The 20,524-nt window shown below is 35.1% G+C and overlaps 1 protein-coding gene across 3 annotated transcripts in view; it reads right to left on the reverse strand.

Moving 5' to 3' along the window:
- The window catches only part of LOC150105778 (H(+)/Cl(-) exchange transporter 4-like), a 425,804-nt gene that overhangs the window by 61,890 nt on the left and 343,390 nt on the right, over positions 1-20,524 (reverse strand). For all 3 annotated transcript variants that reach the window (XM_090394346.1, XM_090394347.1, XM_090394345.1), the window contains one exon: positions 4,326-4,440. In XM_090394346.1, coding sequence (XP_090250472.1) covers positions 4,326-4,440 — 115 coding nt within the window. The remainder of the gene's footprint in view (positions 1-4,325; positions 4,441-20,524) is intronic.

Raw genomic sequence — 20,524 nt, forward strand, 5'->3', positions numbered from 1 at the left:
GCATAGAATAACTGACAACATGGACAAAGAAGAAACTTGGTGGAGGATTAAGAACAAGCCGGCAGAAACAAAGAGAACAAAAGTGGGCACTTTCATGTGGACAAAAGATCCATGTAAAAGACAGTGCTGAATAAGAATTATAAGTATTTATATATGTGATATTTCCAACCAAGAAAGTGCATCAAGTGTTTCTGTTTATAAGTAGAATAAGATTGTGTAAGTAATATCAAAATAAGCTCACTCTAAGTGTGTCTTAATCTCAATTGTATATAGGTAATTATTGTAAGAGTAAGAAGAGCACTATGCTAGATAGTGTAAATTAATATTGATTTAAGCTTACTCACGGTATGCATTATTTTCAGTTTGTGTATGTATGACTAGCAGGATATTCTAGATTGTGATTTAACTTTAAGGGAAGAAACGGAACTAAGCTTGAATCAGGAAGAATTGAAATTGACAGACTTGTAATGCAATTATATATATATAATATGGCATAACAGATTTACTCGGCTGAGAGACATTTTTTAAAAAAGATTAAATGACTGTAAATTGAGAGATAGGTATAAAATACTGTTTTTAATTCAGCACGACTAGTTTTGTCTTCAAGAAGACTTCTTCAGGTGCACAATAAGAGAGAACAGCCAACAAAAAAACTGTGAAAGAATAAAGTGTAAGAGTAAGCGTAGAAAGTCTAAACATTAAAATGTTGGCGTATGAACATTTGCAACTATTTTCTGTATCCCCTCATTGTTGGGAGTGCGCATGCATTCAAAATCACGTGAATGGCAAAGTTGGATGGCAGTCTGAGAGATTATAGCTGAGGTTGTTGTTAAAATGCATTTCATTAAGGATTATTTCTTTCGATTCCACAATTCTTCTTTCTAGTTCATCATAGCAGCAAATTTTCAGATTTGTCCCATAAGACTGGATGAGCAATTTTCCTTATTAGTGTTAGCAGAATTCAGAACATGGTTCGACAAAGCACTAGCTCTTGTTTTCCCATATATGACATTTCTTTTATGTTCTTCAAGATGTAATTCAATGGATTTCTCCATCTGGCTAAAATAAGGTTTATCGCAGTTGCACCAAATTCGGTAAACGCCGGGATATTTAAGGTTGGCATGTCTTTGTTTGGGCCTACTTAGCAAGGAACGGAGTTTCAGAAGAGGAATGAATAAAGTCAAGATGTTGTATTTCTTAAGAACTTTGGCCAATTTTGGCAAAACGGAGCTGATATGTGGTAGGGAAATGTGGCCTTTTTCACTATTTGTATCTTCAGTATGACAAGGAGATGGACTGAAAAGTAACTTATTAATTGTTTGCTTCGAATAACCATTTTGTTGAAAAGTAGTAAGAAGAAACTGAAGCTCTTTGTTAATATCTTCCTTTTCACACACCAACAGATATCTGCATGCACAATCCCATCGCTATCCACCTCAAAAACTTGGTATTATCTCTAAGCAAACGTGCTTGCTCACTCCTGTGTATGTGTGTGTGTGTGTCATTAGCTTATATATACGAGTTGCCCCAGTCCTGAAAATACTTCAGGTGCAAACTTTTTTTGTTTACACTTGAATAAAAGATTAAACCATGTATATAATTTCTTAGTATAACCAAGTGGAAAAACTTCCAACAATTCAGGAACCAGTTGAAGGAAGTTCCAGATAAAGTTCATCTGGCAAGCAACTAGAATCAAACCTATAACAATCATTCTTTGTGCAGTATATAATTTCTTAGTATCTTTAATTTATAGTATAACCAAGTAAAAAAACTTCCAACAATTCAGGAACCAGTACCATGGAAGCAAACACTATTTCCTCAGATGCACTAATTTAGAATGTAAAGAATATTCATAAAAGCTGCAAACATAAAATAAAATTTATAAAACCTTTTCACAAATGAAGATAAGTTGGCTCATCTCATAATGGAGGTGGCAGGATTTTCCTTACTCAGATCTCCTCCCCCCATTAAAAAAAGCACTTGCATTGACAGACATGCAAATTACAGTGATAATATTATCCACCCTATCTTAATCAAAATTAATCCTACAAAAAAATCAGCTTACTGTGCTGAAATACTGTTGAATCTTGATGCATATAGTAAACTTTGCTTGCCAGCAAAGATTGGTTGACTGGTAGAGCCTCTGCTACTAAAGGCTCGTGCAAAAAGTTAAGCGCAGTTAGTAGTTGGAAGGAGATCAATCATTCGATGCTGTTGGCACACTCTCCCTTGATGAGTCTTTGGACTCCCTGGAGGCATCACATAATAACAATAATAAATTAAGATGTTTGGAAAAAAAAAATATATATATACACACACACACACACACACACATATTCAGCTGTTAAGTAAATGGTTCGTGGGTGTGCAATTGGTTAACAATAAAGAAATGCTGAAAAAGAGAATTTCATCTGTGGTATAATTTTTGAGTTAGCACATAGAAATTATAGAAATGATAAATAAATATAAATAAACAAAAGCACTCACTGAAAAACATTTTGTTTTCACTAATTATTAAAAAAACACTGCCATTATATTATTATGAGATATTATTATTATTATTCGTGACACCTCCAAGGAGTCCGAAGACTCATCGCAGGAGGACACCTACAATCTCAACAACTACACCGAACCTCTACTACGAATCATCTCCATCAACGCCATCTACCACCCACTTCCACCACTACCAACAACTAGTATTTTTTGTCTGTAAATTGCGTGTGTTCTGAAGGGCCGATTTGTCTGTATGCGGGATGAAAAACCTGAGTTTCCGGGAGAAAAAACCCTGCTACCTTCGCATGAGATCGGCTAACTCATCTTCGATTGAAATCATCCAGATAAAGATTCCTCCCGTCGCGACGAGAATCGAACTTAGGCCTATTCCAATCGAAGGGCGCAATGTCCGTTGTTACTACCACAAAATTCCAGAAGAATAAAAGAACTACACCTACAGATCAACATTGTTAATTAAGTAGCAAACCTTGCAAATTTGAAAGGAAGTCCACTGTTACCATTTGCAGTTCTTCTTTTGAGATCATATCCAGCACTGCTTATGAAAGATCTGTGAAATCTCCATATCTTGAGCTGAAATTTTATGAACTGCAGATTTGTACAAAAAAAAGTTCAGGGTTTTGAATGAATAATGCTAAAAATGACATTCATAGTCTTCCTCTGAGATTGCATTCTATAGTTCTCAGCAATGTCTTCAAAATTGTCCAGCAATTTCATTGTGAAGAACAAACAGAAGTCATAGGATTCTAGTTTTGAACAATATGGAGGATGCTGAACTACAGCCATGTTGTTCTGGGTCAAATCTGTTGCACAGACAATTCAATAATTCAATAGACACCAGGGAAACTATGCTGATGAAGCAACTTGATGCATATGTCACTTTTAAAGTTTTTTTATGAACAACTTCCTTTCATATACCAAAGACACTTCAGACATAAAAGTGACAATTTGACCTGCACTAACAAACTTCTGATGCACAATGCTTTATACTTGAAGGTATTCATTCATAGTCAAATAAAATCATCATATTCATGATATTAAACTAGACCCAACTGCGTTTCTCTGGACAGACTCTATGATGAACTTAACAATGAAAATCTGCAATATTCCAAAGGTGGTTTCTTTGGACTCCTATGGTGGACTTTTTTCCTTAACAATGAAAGTTCATAACATTCCAAAAGCCAGTGACCAGTTTTCCAAGTTGAAAATACTTTTAATACTAATTCTTTGTTCATTTTACATAACTAATTTCAAAAACAACTGCAGAATGCAATAACCAACCAAGCATATAATTAACTGCATTTATCATATTTGCATCATAAAAATACAAGGTATACACATTGGACCTTCCGAGTTTCAAAGAATGGTAAAAAAATCAAAATGTGGAAATATGTAAGATTTGGGTTGTTCAAATGTTCCAGAGACGCTACAAGTTTCATCCAGAATGAGTGTTGCTTTTCATCCAAATGAAAAGGAACACTCACAAAAACTTGGTGAGTGTTCCTTTTCATTTGTACAATTTCGACACCATGGTCCATACACTTAAGCAGTAGTAACATGTTGAAACTAGGGAGGTTCAATGTGGACACCCTGTACTTTAAGCTATAATGACAACACTGAAGAAACCAACTCTTAATTAAGCACAACAACAATACTTAGCAGTAACGAGTCATATTGTCAGTCATATGTGTCCACTACAGCCAGTCTGGAAACATTTGGATAGCACCTTGTAGGTTAGTAATTATTAGCAGAGAAAATTAAACAAATTCTGAAATGCTTTTATTTTGAATTTTATTCTATACTGTGAAGGATACATGCCTTCCTTGCCTAATGCATCACCAACCCATTTGCTTGCCATAACTGCAGCCATCAATGGAACAATGTAATTCACACTTCCTGTAAGTTCGAACATTATTACCACCAGGGATACTGAAAATAAATTTATAACTGTTGCTGAATTACTATAAATCATAGAAGTTCTTCATTAAGCATGTTAGGTGTTAAATGGATAGTTAACAAGGAATCTTGATTGACTTAGGTATATTAAAAAAAAAAGTGTGTGAAGTGTAGCAACTGATAACTCATTCTACTTTATTAACATAATCGGCAATTCCTATGAAGGCAGAGCTATTTTAAAATTAAGCATTTATAATTTAGTTTATATCTTTACCTTCAGTGCAGTAAGACTATATAACTTTGTTTTGTAATTAAATCTAAGTGCTTTTTAATTAATTTGGTGCATAGTTGTAATAATTAAATGTTTATTTTATAGTTATTTTTATGCACTGATAAAGTTCACATGAGAGATAAATAAAATTTTGCAGCATTACATGAATGCATAGCTGAATGTTTATTTTAATTATTTATTTGTATTTATAAAGTACATATGAGAGATTTAGCAATGGAGGTTGCAATGTTCCATGAAGCAAACAAAGCATACATTACAGACTAGAGAATATATCAGCCAGTATCAGAGATTAATTTAAATAAAAAAATTTATATACACACACATATCCAACAACAAAATACATATACTTCTAATTTAGCTGCCATAATGCTTATAGCAGCTCATCTCATTCTGAGGTTATTACAGAGGATTTGTTGTAATAACTTGTTGTAATAATTTATTGTAATACTTTGTTGTAGTAAAGCTGGGACTTCAGTAAAAGTCCCAGCTTTAAACAGTCTGAGCACCTCACTACAGACTCAAAATTTTTGTTCACAAGCTGTGTTTATTTTTCTTTTAATATTCAGCATGAGCATCATTATTAATTACTAATAAATTGGAATGCTTTTTAATTAATTGGAACAGTTAAATGTTTATTTTATACTTATTTCCAAAGCCATCGTTAGATCCTGAATGGGGAACTTTACAAGTAAATTCTTTATTCAGGATTTAACATGATAAATATTACTAATTAAGGAGATACCTGCACATCAGCTAATAATTATGAAAGATTTCTTTATGTTATGTGATAATGTGTAGTCCATATATGCCATATATTGAAATTTATTCCTGTATAACTGAAATGAGAAGCAGAGAATTTTGTGTCAAAATAGTAAGAATTATGTAAGGGAATTGTTAAGTTATTTGTAAATCTCATTAAGCTGTCTAAGTATAGACAGCTTAATGTACATTATGAAATTTCCAGAAAGATAATAAGTAGTAATCCGGAATAATCGTGTATAATCTGTAAGAGTCGAGCGTAGCGATGGAGGCTGTACCTACACGGAAAGTGACGTCAGAACAACTACCTGGAATAGGGTAACCTAACAGATTAGGGAGCGTGTAGGATCACCCAAGGGGCATGAACGATGGAGTTCGTGGGTAAAAAACACATCGAATAGAGGGCGCCTGAAAGGGTGAATAAAAGACGATGTGCGCCATATTACGGTGGCTTTTTTTCTTCTTCGGTTCCTGGATTCCAGTTTTAGGAGGTTTTGTCAGGAGATTCGTGAGAGAGAGTGGCAGGTCAACTACAGTGATGTCGGACGACGAGGGCTATTCTTGAGAACGCTTGAGGATTTCCAAGCGAAGCTGATCATGTTACGATGGCCTATGCAGAATCGAGCCTTCGAATAAAGTCCCAGTGGAGCGGTAGACAGCACGCCACAGTCCGGAAATGATTCAAAGGAAAGTGTAGTGCATCGCCAGGCGCAAAGACAGCCGATAACTATACAGTAAAGTAATCCAGATCTACATGAGATGGCAACATGAAATCAGAAAGGATCTGGTAATGTAAAGAATTTCATTCTATATTAAAAATCGCTTAGAAGAATAAGAAATTTGTGTGTACTGTAAACTAAGGACACTAATAGAGAAGTTTTAAGTGAGAATTTGATTGAATTAGTTAAGATCACTTGGAACAAAGAAGAATTGTTGATAGGCAGTATTTCGATTGAGAATGGCTAGGCTTGACTAATGGAATTTAGAATTACGATGGTTATTGAAGAGTATTAATGAAAGTGTTCGATACGTGTTTTGTGAATAACTTGTGAAAGGAATTATATCCTAGTAGTGTTATACTTACACTTAATCTTATCTTTTCATAACTGAAGGATGCAGCTTACTCAAATTCATTTTTGTGATTTAGTATGAACCTTAACTTAGAGTGAGTTTTGTTCTATTGAGTATTTGAATTTTCTTAACTGTAAATGTTTTATGCTTTTCCAATAAACATGTTTTGTACCTTATACCTGAGTTTATGTCTGATTACGAATTCAAGCCACCACTTATGAAATAACCACCACTTTATGATCATGCATACAGCATGATTAGGGGAGTAGCTAGGTATGATCACTATCATGATTGCATCAATATTTCTATACTGATGAAACCATGTTAAATTTCAAGTACCCAACAGTCGTGATGTGATCATAATATTTTGTTTGTAAAGCTGTACAAGTCTAAGATTAGTGAGGTATTCCAGGCTACCTGAGGATGAGCAGCATTGTCAGGCATGTAACTCTGCTGACCAAATTTTAAGTGGTCAACAGAGCTTTTTTTTTTTTTTTTTTTTTTGGAATTTTGAGATCATTATTCTTGTCTAGGTTTGTCTGTTTGATGACAGTTCCACAAATCATTATATTTTCCTTTGTCCTACATTCTTGTTTGGTGCAAGTGCTGTGGGCATTTCCAATTACAAATCACGATCAGAAAGGCCTATTTATCCATGCTGGATTAAATAGATATCGTTTTTGTGTTCCCCTTTTCTAATATTCATTGTGTGCGTATCTAGTTTCAACTATGTACAGAAGATTATACACACACGTATCTTGTAATATGAGAGGGTGAGAAAGTGGAAGGAGGAGTATACCAAATTATATGCAACCTTCCAATCAGGCTATGCAGATTAATTAGTATCAGACATTACATATCCTACAAAAGTATAGTGCTAACTGTTTCTGAATATAAATATAGCACGTATATATATATATATATATGCTCCTGCAGATAACCTGAACATAAAGGAAACATAGAAGATAATGTTAATGTGATAATAGTTATCTCAAAACAGTAGCTGAAACCATAATACAATATAATGGCTAGTTGACAGTCATTTTAAACTACTGGAAACTTAACATCTATAAACTTCCTTTTCTCCAATAGTAGAAGGCACCTAATTAGGTCTTTAGTTGTTGTGTTTTACAATTTCAAACTATTCCCACTAATAACTGAATTATCAGTGTTTGTGTACAGTGACAAACATGCTCATAAGATGTTAATTAAATTAGGGAAATATTAGCAACTGAATAAATAAATTTCTTGTTTATTTACTTTGTTCCTTTGGTGTTGTAAATACCACAAAACTTGAAATCAATGACTGCCAACACTTAAGTTTCCCCACCTGTTGCAAAAATAATCATTCTTTCATAAACTTTGAGGTACAAACAACTAATATTTTGAAAGATTTCAAACCAGCATCTTCTAAACACAAATTACAACAGTGGTACAATACACAGCACTCAATTAGACTGTTGTAGAAATAATTCAAATCATAACTGAAAAGAAACTTATTTCCTATCAAGATGCCCTGTAGGGGTATAAAAATGCAGTTAATTCAGGAAAGTCAGTCTAAATGTGATCTCAGAGTCTCCCAGACCTTTTGTAAATTAATGCAGCCATACTTTCCTTTCCATGAAAAATGTTTCATAAAAAGGAAAAGTATGCAAACAGCTAGATGGGAACACAATTGGTTCCCTCTTTCTACCCACTCTAGCCAATTTCTATATGTAGAGCTGGATTTAAGATTGTGTTGGCTCTTAAGCTATAACTTTGAAGAGCCTACCCTCTACTGAGTAAATTTTAGGTTACCTATACTGAGGCAGGGGCTTCTTGTAATGCGAGGTCCTAATCTGAAGTTTATCTAGTTATGTATAAATCTAGATATTGCATAAGTGCTTATGCATTATCTAATTTATGCATAAATGCAAAGAATTCCTTGGCTATATGAAATTCATAAAAAAAAACCAACACTCAACAGTCTTGTTACACATAAACCAACAGTCTGGCTATGCTATATACACTGCTTGGGAAAAAAAAAAAAGCTAATGGACAACATAGTGCAAGGAACAAACAGCCATGGTGCCCACCTTAATAAGATGTAGGACAACCTTTTGCTGCAATGACTGCAGCAGTCCCATAGGATATATTGAGAATGTTGGACCATTCTTCCTGTAGGCACATAATGAGATCCTGGACTGTTATGGGAATGGATCTTGACCTCACCTGATGCTCCAATTCATCCCACAGTTGTTCAAGAGGGTTGAGAGCAAGACTTGGAGGCCAGTCACCTGCTGTGATGTTCATGTTCACAAATCACACAGGTGCATTATCTTGCTAAAAGAGACAACAGCTAGTTCCATAAAAAAAAAGGCATAAAGTAGGGAGCATTGCACTATCCAGAATGATACCTTTCGGAGTTCAACGTTTGTGGCACCACAAACAGAGGTATAAGGCCAATGTCCATCTACTCAGTAGAGAGTGTAGCACAATTCATCATTCCATAACACAGCTTTCCAAGTTTGCACTTCCCATTGTACATGCTCTTTAAACCCATGTTGTGAGCTTCAATTCTGAATGTTTTTGTACAGATCCATGTCAATTCCAGTCAATGCCCGGAACTCTGCATTCAATGTGTTGGCCAACAAATGACAGTTTTTACTTACAGAATACTACACTCACATTTGGTGAGTGTAGTAGGTCGTCCACTGTTGGTAGCACTTATAGTTGATTCCCTGCGCTTCCATCTCAGTATGGTATCGATCACTGATTGTTGGCCTGGAATGGCCCAATTTGTCAATAATGAATCATTTGGTGAACCTGTTACATGGCACGATGCACCTCACCCATGGGGTGTCCGTTGACTTCTTTCCAAGAAGTGTAGATGATGTGTTTGATATCTGACTTCATGGCCTAGACACATTCATCATCTCATCTCATCCGATTGGTAACGGGATGAGTCCACTAAGAAGAAAGGTTCTCCACTTATCGTGATCTTTAGCCATTTCAATCATGACTCTATAGCTAGGTAGATGTGAATGTTCTTTCAGCAACTTTATCCAAGTACTTCTTGGTCTGCCTCTAGGTCTTTTTCTTCCGATATATCCATTCAGAGCTAAATATGGGAGTCTATGAGGGGCCATTCTCTGAATATGACCAAACCATCTCAGTTGATGCTTAATGATTGTGTCTATTATATTATCTGGGAAGTCTAAATCTGTTCTGACTTGATCATTAGTCTTGTGTTGCACCTGTTATTTTGTGGGTGTTATTAATTTTGCATTATTAATTTTTCTGAGGCATTTCATTTCAATTGCTTGAAGTTTCTTGATTGATTGTTGAGTTAATCTCCAGGCTTCTGAAGCATAAGTAGCCATTGGGATAATAACTGTTTTATATAATTATAGTTTTAGACTCGTTGGGATTTTTTTATTTTTCCATATTTTGTTTAGTTTATTCATGTTGGTCCAACCTAGGTTTAGCCTGTGTTTTACTGTTTCCATATTGTTGAGGTTACTAGATATAAGACTGCCAAGATAAACATATTTATTAACTTGTTCCAGCAGGTGATTTTCAAGATTTATAGAAATATTTTCTTCTTCTCTACCTATCTTCATTATTTTTGTTTTATGAAGATTTATTTTCATACCATAAGTTTTACAAGAGTCATTTAAAATATTAATAGTTTTTTCTAGCTGTGGTTTAGAATCTGCTAAAATAATGATATCATCTGCGTATTTTATGTGATTAATGTTGGTACCATTGATTTTTACACCTGGTTCATCGGCTATGGTTTTACAGACTTCTTCTAGGAAGAGGATAAAGAGTTGAGGTGAGAGAGGGCATTCCTGCATTACACCTTTCTAGACTCTGAAATTCTCGGTTTTAATATTGTTTGTTTTAACAAAAGCTTTGGTGTCTCCATAATAATTTGTAATAAATGTTAAAATATCAGAATCCATTTTTACGTTTTTTAGGATAGTAATCAATTTGTTTCTATTAACTGAATCAAAGGCTTACTAGGCAGATTGTATTCCCAATATTTTTCTGCTATATTATTAATGGTGAAGATATGGTCTACAGTGGATCTATGTGGCCTGAATCCTGCTTGGTTTTCCTCTATGATTTTTTCTGTAAGCACCTGTGTTCTCTTTTGTATAATTCGAATGAATAGTTTATAACTATGACTTAAGAGTGTTAAGGATCTGTAATTTTCACATATTCTTTTGTCTCCTTTTTTGTGAATTGGTATAATAATTCCTGTTTTCCAGGTTGGAATTACTCCAGTATAAAGAATTTGATTAAATAAATTCATTAAGAAATTAATGGCTTCCTTGCCACCATATTTCCATAGATATTTCATCTTTATCCGTAGCTTTTGAAAGTTTCATTTGGTTTATTGCATTTATAATTTCTGTTGAGGTTATGGGTGGTGCCTTTTCATATATCATCTTTTCTGTTATACTTTCCTCCTCCTGTTCTTTTTGAAATAATGTTTGATAGTAGTCCTTCCAAATTATTTTAATATTTTGTACTGACCCAGTTTCTAGATTGTTTTTATCTTTCATTGTTAATGGTTTATCTTTATAGATCTTAGTTAATTCTTTGATAATTTGTATACCGTTTTATTATCATTTCTTTTATTAGCTTCTTTGCAGAGTTTTGCTTTTTCCTCCAACCAGTTATTTTTGGCAGATATGCACATTTTATCAATTTTGTTTTTAAGATTCTTATAATGTTGTTTATTTTCTTCTGTATTTTTTATATTAATATATGCTTTGCTGTTCTTTTTTCTTCTAAAGTATTTAAAATTTCAGGGGTTATCCATTCATGATTTGGTCTTGATGTTGTACCAAGTATTCTTCTTGCAGTACTTATAACAATATTTTTACCTTGATTCCATGTATTTTCTATATTGTCATAGGATAATCTTCTAAACTCATTTCCTATTAGTGCCTGATAATTATCTTGCATAGATTTCTCTTTCGGTTTTAACAGGTCCACTTTATTGATAGGAGCTCGTGATTTACGATACTTGAATTTTAGTTTAATTTTTGCTGCTAGCAGTTCATGGTCAGTGTCGAAGACTGGAGTTTTTAAAGTTCTAACATTTTGTGCTGATGATTTCCAATTGCGTTTGATTAGAATGTAATCAATACAGTTCTTTGTTGTACCATCTGATGAGGTCCATGTATATTTGTGGGAAGGTCTATGGAAAAAAAAAAGGGTGTTACAGATAAATAGATTATTTGCTTTATAAAATTCTTTCACCTCTTTCATTTCTGTTATCAACTCCGAACCTGCCCATAACATCCTCCATGACTGGGGTGAACTTCCCAATTTTGGCATTAAAATCTCCCATCACTATTAATATATCTTTCTTATTGGTCTTGTCTATTAGATCTTGCAACTTATCATAAAAGGTATCGATTTCTTCATCTTCATGTGACTGGTCGGGGGCGTAGATTTGAATAATTGTAAAGTGAACATTTTTTTCTTTACCTTTTAATCTGATAGTGCTCATTCTTGGGCCATGTGGTTCTATGGCCATGACTGCATTTTGTAGACTATTATTCACTAAAATGGCGACTCCTTCTCTATATATTGTCCTCTCTGCCTGAGTAGAATAGTTTTCCTGAATTTAGATTTATAACTCCTTCTCCTGTCCAATGGGTTTCAGCCAAACCTAAAATGTCCCATTTAATCCTAGCAAGTTCTTTTTCCATCAAATTTATTTTCCCAGGTTTTAACAGTGTCCTTATATTTAAGGTTACAAGATGTGAAACTCTATTGGCTGACCACATACTAAACTTCTCGACTGCTCCCTGTGATCTAGGATCAGTCGCGTCGGTTTCCTCGGACGCAGTAACATTCTCTTGACACAGTGGAGACTCCCGATTCATAGGGTTGAATGGCAGAATAATGCAGCCAGCTTGTCACTCCTCTGCTGCATCCTTTGGTCCGCGACTCCTTATTCTTTATTCGGAGCAACATGTTGGGGTTTCCCTCATCTGCCACCCGAGGGACGCACCTGGTGGGAGTCAGGTCTCCCCCTAGACACATTAGATATACATATTTAGTAAATTTAAACACCAAACACCCAAAATACACTTTACTATTGAAATAGAAAATAATAACTGTCTTCTCTTACTAGATATACTAGTTATACAACTACCAAATGATTCATTTCCCTTTTCTCTTTATAGGAAAAATGCACATCCACCCACACACACACTGGAAGGTACTTACTTTCACAAGCAGCTGTCATATCACCCATCCTTACAGTAAGGCATCTTCAAAACACACAGAGTTGGGGCAATCTTCTCTCTCTCTCTCTCTCTCTCTCTCTCTCCTAAGGGTCAGCTTCAGATATTAATAGAAGTAGACTAAGTTGCAGGAAAAATGAACCTTATATAGAACTAGACATTCAAGAAAATGACACAGATCTTCAAGATAATGTAAAAATATAAAAAACCACATCCCTAATCATCTGAATGGCAAGTCAGGACTGGCAGACTATGCTCTGGATATTCCTTCACAAATAATTAAACGGAAGAGGACAAACTGTACTAGATAGACAGAAGTTGCTATATGTCTCAGAGAGACTATTTTTGAAAAATTGGGATCAGTTACTAAACACTCCTTCAATAAGTGTAGCTGCATTAATTTGTCAATGATCTGGGAGGCAGTCATTCTAAGACCATATTTAATTTCATTTTTATCCAGTCCCTAGAAGGTACCTTTTACATTGTAACATGCATTGTTTCTAGATCTTTTATTATTATTATTAATTTTTTTATGCGATATCCATCCACGAAAGGTTGATTAATCTATAGTATGCTAGTACTGTGGATGGGCAAGAAGGAACTTGCTTACATTTATCTTGAAAAACTGTGGATTTTATACCATGGGAAACATAAGTTGGCAGACTGTTCCAGAGGGCAGCAGTGGAAGGGATGAATGAGGAGGGGAAATTTGTTCTGTGAGTTTGGAGATGCTGTGGGGGGTTTGGTTAGTTGTTGCACATGTTTGAACTGATATGACAAAGAGTAGAGGTATTACTGATGCTAATTCTGATAAACAGTGGCAGTAGAAGTATTTATAGAAGATGCAAGCAGCAGAAACTAAGTGTTTGTATATAAGTGAGTGAAGTATATCAACGAATGACAATCATTGATCGGTCCAACTGTCCCTTTCTGTACAGAGTCCAGCTTTAGGGAGCTTGGGGGGGGGTGTACCACACCTGATGTGGGAACAATATTCACTGGTCAGACAGATCTGTGATTTGTATAAAATTAGGAGTTGTTTGGAATTAAAGTAATGTTTTGATAAAGAAAACCTAATTTTTTTGGAAGCAGAGCAGGCAATATTTGTAATATGTTTGTACCAAGCAAGATTTAAGGTTAGTGCTATCCCAAGAAGATAAATCTTATCAAGCATGAGGATTTGAGTGTTGTCAAAAATAAGGCTGGAAAAGAAGGGTTCTTTTTTTTCTGATATAAGACAGAGTTGTGTTTTGCTTGTATTGAAATTGACCAGATTATCCAAACCCACTTATTAATGTTTTGATGTCAGACAGATCTGTGATTTGTATAAAATTAGGAGTTGTTTGGAATTAAAGTAATGTTTTGATAAAGAAAACCTAATTTTTTTGGAAGCAGAGCAGGCAATATTTGTAATATGTAAAAAATTAAAAAACATTAAAAAAGAACCCTTCTTTTCCAGCCTTATTTTTGACAACACTCAAATCCTCATGCTTGATAAGATTTATCTTCTTGGGATAGCACTAACCTTAAATCTTGCTTGGTACAAACATATTACAAATATTGCCTGCTCTGCTTCCAAAAAAATTAGGTTTTCTTTATCAAAACATTACTTTAATTCCACCTTAAATAAAGTAATGTTTTGATAAAGAAAACCTAATTTTTTTGGAAGCAGAGCAGGCAATATTTGTAATATGTTTATATTAATGTTTATATTTATATTAATGTTTTGGAGATCTTTATTTAAGGTGGTTAGTGGCTAGGGCTGTGGAGATTGTAGTGATTTGTGCATTGCTGGATTTGTCAAATGAAAAGGAGGAATGCAATGTGCTGTCATCAGCAAAACTATGTATGGGAGTTGGTGGTCTGCTAGAGTACATAATTTATATATAGAAGGAATAGGGTGAATGAGAGTACAGAGCCTTGTGAAATCTGTGGATTTCACAAGGATGTTTACTTAGAAGATAAGTAAACATCCATCATCACCTGAAGTGAGCATCCAGTCAGAAATTTGGCAGTCCAAGTGCAAAAGTCAGGGGAGAGACCAAATGATGGCAGTTTGCTTAACAGGCCTTTGTGCCAGACTCAGTTGAAGACCTTGGAGATATCAAGGACAACCACTTGTGACTTGCCAAACTTTTCCGTGGTATTTGTCCAGATGTAGGTGACATAAGTGAGTAAATTACTTGTTGACTGACAGGACCCATATTGGTGGTCATTTATTAGCTGAGACTCTTCAAGATAGCAATGCAGTTGAGAGGTGATAGCTCTTTCCATTACTTTGGAAAGAACTGGAGTAAAAGAAACTGGAATGTAGTTTGAGGATATTGATTTGGCTCCCTTTTTTAGAAACAGATTAAATATGAACTAATTTCCATACTGGGACAGATACTGGTGGAAAAGAGTATAAAAATGTGACAGCAGAAGGAGTCAACTCTGGAGCACAGGCCTTTAGGACAATTGGAGGAATGCCATCAGGACCAGGAGATGTTTTGGCATCCAATTTTAGCAAAATTCTTCTCATCTGTTTTTGGCAAAAGGACACACTGGGAATTGAGTATAGAGTGCACGAGATAGTTTGGAGACATTTACCAAAATCAGCAATACAAGAATTGGAGGAGAAGTAGGAAGCTAGTGGTGGGAGCAGAGTTGGGCAGAAGCTTCAACCAATGGCTTTGACCAGAGACCAGAATGCATGGCTGCTGTACAGGCAGGATGAAAGATTCCTGCTTTTAGCTCTTTCAAAGTTATAGTTTTCTTGCAACTGTTCTAGGCTTTAGCATAGGTGGATGGACTTTTAGATGCAAGCCAGTTACAGTATGCTCAATTCTTCTCTTATATTCTGGCACAGGAATAAAAGCAGGAATCTTTCATCCTGCCTGCACAGCAACCATGCATTCTGGTCTCTGGTCAAAGCCATTGGTTGCAGCTTCTGTCCAACTCTACTTTAAGTTCCCGTCCCCTTTCTAAGCCTTGGTTGAGAAAGGGATGGAATGGGAAATAAATGCTTCCATGCCAATAAGGATTATTTCACTATTACGTTCAGCATATAGGTTTGGATTAAATTGCTGGAAGCAATAATTCATCCAAGGAAATGTGGCATAGTAGTTGTACAGATCATCCCACTTTCTTGTAATGTCATACAATGCATGATGTGAGTGATTATGTTCATGTTGTTTCATAGGAGAAGAGATCAGCATGAGATTGTGGTCTAAGCTACCTATGGAAGAGACTACATTAACGGAAGTGGTCTAAGGTTTTTGGAGAGTGATTGGGGTTGTCTAGTATTCAGATAAGCATGTGTAAGGTTGTTAGTGAGGGCAAATGACTCAGCCTCTCTATCTGCTTAATCTGTGTAATTTGAGTAGGAGAGCTACATGGTGTTATGAATATTAAAGTCTTCAAGGAAAATGACCTCACTGTTAGGAAAGATGGATAGAAGAATATCAACTTTTAAGGAAAGGAAATTAAAAAAAGAAGTTGCAAATGGTTCGTGGCATTAGGGGAGTGGTTGAGACAGCAAATGAATTTGATGAAATGGGGTACAGAGATTTCAGGAGATTCCAGATTGGACACTCTTTGCATAAGCAAACATATGCAGAACAAACACCACCTTTGCATATGCAGCACAAACCCCACCTTTGAGGCAGAGTGCGTAACTGGGAAAGTTGAGGTGAGCAGTGCTCGGGGGGGGGGGGGTGAATAGAAATTTGTATTTCTGTCAGGAAAAGTAAGTGAGGCTTTGAACAACACAGGTATTAAGAAGGTTTGGTTTCAATAATGAAATACTGTGAGTAGGCATATTTAAAATAAATATATAACACCGGAGGAAAACTCATGTAAAATATTTTATTAGTGTAGAATTTTTGCCTAAGTATCATAGGTATTGTCAGTACAAGATCACAAAATGACAAGCATTAACAGACAATTCTAAAAAGTGCCACTTAAGCAGCTAATGTAAGATAACTAAAGAGATTAGTAAATTTCCTAACTTATTTAAAAAAAAAAAAAATATATATATATATATATATATATATTAAGAAAATATAAAGTTAGGAAAGATTAACTAATTTAAAAAGAACTTCTTCTCACAAAAGGGACAGACATAAACCATTTTACGTCTGTCCCTTTTGAAGTGAAATAAGGAGAGTGAAATAAAGTTTCGCTATGTATTCACATGCACATAAGCGATAAGAATGCAAGTTATTTCTTCTATATTTGAAGAGGTAGCGATACCATAACTGTTAAAGGTTCTGATGAAAGAATCCAGGAAAAGTAAGTGAGGCTTTGAACACAGGTATTAAGAAGGTTTGGTTTCAATAATGAAATACTGTGAGTTGGCATATTTAAAATAAATATATAACACTGGAGGAAAACTCACATAAAATATTTTATTAGTGTAGAATTTTTGCCTAAGTATCATAGGCATCGTCAGTACAAGATCACAAAAAACATTAACAGACAATTCTAAAAAGTGCCACTTAAGCAGCTAATGTAAGATAACTAAAGAGGTTAGTAAATTTCCTAATATATTAAGAAAATATAAAGTTAGGGAAGATTAACTGATTTAAAAAGAACTCCTTCTCACAAAAGGGACAGACGTAAACCATTTTACGTCTGTCCCTTTTGAAGTGAAATAAGGAGAGTGAAATAAAGTTTCGCTATGCATTCACATGCACATAAGCAATAAGAATGCAAGTTATTTCTTCTATATTTGAAGAGGTAGCGATACCATAACTGTTAAAGGCTCTTCTGATGAAAGAATCCTTAAAACCATTAAATAAAAAGGCAGAATTAACATGTTGTAATTCTTTCTGTAAATCTGAAGAACATAAAGAGTGGGTATGATGTACCAATGTTTTAATAGTTCCAGCCTTTGACTGGGATGGTGATGGGATTCAGCATGGATATAACAGCCTGTATGAGTCTTCTTCCAAAAAACTGAGAAATGTAGGCTACCATCTGGTTGATGAAGAATTAAAAGAATAAATAAAGAAAAAAAAAGAATAAAGAAAGAAAAAATTAGAAGAATAAAAAGGCCAACTGCTTATTTACTTCTTCTTAGGAGAATTTGACCCTGGAATGAAATGCATTTAATTTAGAAAGAAACTGCTGCAACTCAGAGGAAGAGCCATTCCAAATTGCAAAAATATCATCCACATATCTGAACCAGTGAGTAGTTCTAGGAAATGTTATTAAAAAGAAGTTGTTCAAAGTGTTCCATGAAGAAGTTGGCAATAGCAGGAGAAATAGGATTGCCCATTGCTGTTCCTTTGATTTGTTGATATAACTTGTTTTTAAAGGAGAAATAACCAGAATGCATTACAAAATCAATATCTGAAGGAAATTCTTGTTTAAGTAATTAAATGCTGTCAGCTAAAGGAACATTAGTAAATAAGGATACAACATCTAAACTAATAATACTATCTGAAGCATCCAAATGAAGATCCGAAATTTTATTTTTAAAACCCAAAGCATTTTTATATAAGTAGCAATTCTTTTAGTTGAAGCAGCAAATAAATTACACAAGAATTTAGAAATTTTATAACTGGGACATCCTATACAGTCTACGAGTAGTCTTTATGGAATACCTGGTTTATGAACTTTGGGAAGACCATAAAATTGATCTTCATTCCAAGTAGAAACATTATCAATAAGATAATTTAGTCTGTTTAGTTGACTACAGGTAGGATCAGATGTGAGGGGCCTATAAGCTACACAGTCTTGAAGTAATAGACATTTTTCTCTCTTATTCTTTTCTATATTGAATAACAATAGGCTTTCTCTTGTCAGCCTTCATAATAATTAAATTGTTATTATTCTTCAATGATTTCAGTATTTTAAATTCATTGGTATAAACAGCATGAAGCCCTATCTCTGGTTGCACAGTTGTGGTTCAACCAAGGATAGGGTGCACAATTGTGGTTCAACAGACCCGTGGAAGTTGTTGTGTTATAATCTGGGGAGAATTTTCCTAGCACGCCATCTCCATCCATATCTGCAGGAGATCTACCTTGACCACAATGCTATTCTTTTAACAGGATAATGCACATTGTCATCGGGCTCGTACAACTAATGAGTGGTTGGAGGAACACAACAACAAATTCACCACATTGCCTTGTCTCTCAAACTCACATGACAGTAACCCAACTGAACATGTGTGGGATATGCTAGAACAGTGTGAGAACTACTGATTCTCCTCCACAGAATGAGCATGAAATCACAGAGTTGCTGCAGTGGACACAGGTCAATTTGTGCATGAAAGATGTTCGACACCTCGGGGAATCTGTTCCTGGGCATATATGAGCTGTGATTGCAAAGAGAAGTGGACCAACTCATTATCGGGTGGGTATTCTTAATGCAACAGCGTATTTGGAAGGTTCACTGGTAAGGAATAGGTCCAGAGTGTTTGGAGATTTGTTTGGATTATTTGATACTCTGGTGGGATGTGAACAATTAGCTTAAAGTCATTTGTGAAGACAAACATCTCAGCATCTTTACCTGCTTGGTTTGTGCAGTTAAAGAAGGAAAGCCAGTTGGTATTGTACAGCCTCTGTCCAAAAAAGAAACCGAACTTTTGAAAGAAAATAAAACACAGGCCAATTCTAATATTCAAATCATTTATTTCAATCAATATACTCTCTCTCTCTCAGCTTTGATACAGTGTTTAGCATAGTCAATTAATTCGTTAAATGAGTTTTTTTATAGCGGTTTTTGGGATACTGTTGAGGGTCGTGGTTACTGCCGCTTGAACGTTTTCAATGGTGTCATATCACTTTCCTTTCATCAGCAAATGAAGTCGGGGGGAAGAGAAAGAAGTCACAGGGTGCTAAATCAGGTGAATATGCCAAGTGATCCAACACACAAGCTTGGTTTTTGCTCAAAAACTGTCTCGCAATGTTCGAACGATGAGATGGTGTATTATCATGCAAAAGCGGTCAGCTGCTTGCATCATGATATTCATGCCGTACACGACGGATTCTTGCTATTAATCGCTTAAAAACAAAACTCGCCATTGACAGTTTGGCCAGGCGGAATAAATTCTTTGTGGATAATGCCCTTGGAATTGTAGAAACAAATCAGCATTGTCTTTACTTTTGACTTCTCCAAGCGACTTTTTTTTTTTTTGGATGCCCCTCTTTTGGTGATCTCCACTCAGTACTCTGGCTCTTTGTTTAGGGCTCATACTCAAAACACCATGTTTCATCACCAGTAGCAATCGACTCCAAGAGGGACTCAAACTTCAAGGAAGTTTGAGTCCTTACAAACATTTTTTTAATGAGGTCTTTGCAGTATTCAATTCGATACATTTTTTGGTCGTCAGTCAACTTGTGGGGAACAAATCGCGAATTCAATTTACGACAAACTCTCGGTCAAAATGTTGTGCACAGTTGATTTTGGAATTCCCAATTCATCTTCAATCAATCTCGCAGACGATTTTAGGTTTTTTTTTGATGAAATCACACACTTTTTGGATGTTAACTTCACTCAGTCCAGTTTTTGGATGGTCCTGCTTTTCGTCGTCCTCAAGCATTTCACAACCACTTCAAAATCGCTTAAACCACTCGTAAACTTGAGTACGGGATAAGCATTCATTACCGTATGCTTTTTGAAGCATTTGATGCATTTTGGTAAAACTTTTACCAAGTTTAACACAAAAGTCAATCACAGCTCTATTTGAAACTCATTTTCCAATGGGTCATCAAAACACACTGTCACTCTAGGCACTATAACTCGGCTTCTAATG

This window comes from Typopeltis vanoorti, chromosome 6, assembly GCF_054136105.1.
Source record: "Typopeltis vanoorti isolate ZY-2024b chromosome 6, IOZ_Tvanoo_1.0, whole genome shotgun sequence".
NCBI classification, from domain to species: domain Eukaryota; kingdom Metazoa; phylum Arthropoda; class Arachnida; order Uropygi; family Thelyphonidae; genus Typopeltis; species Typopeltis vanoorti.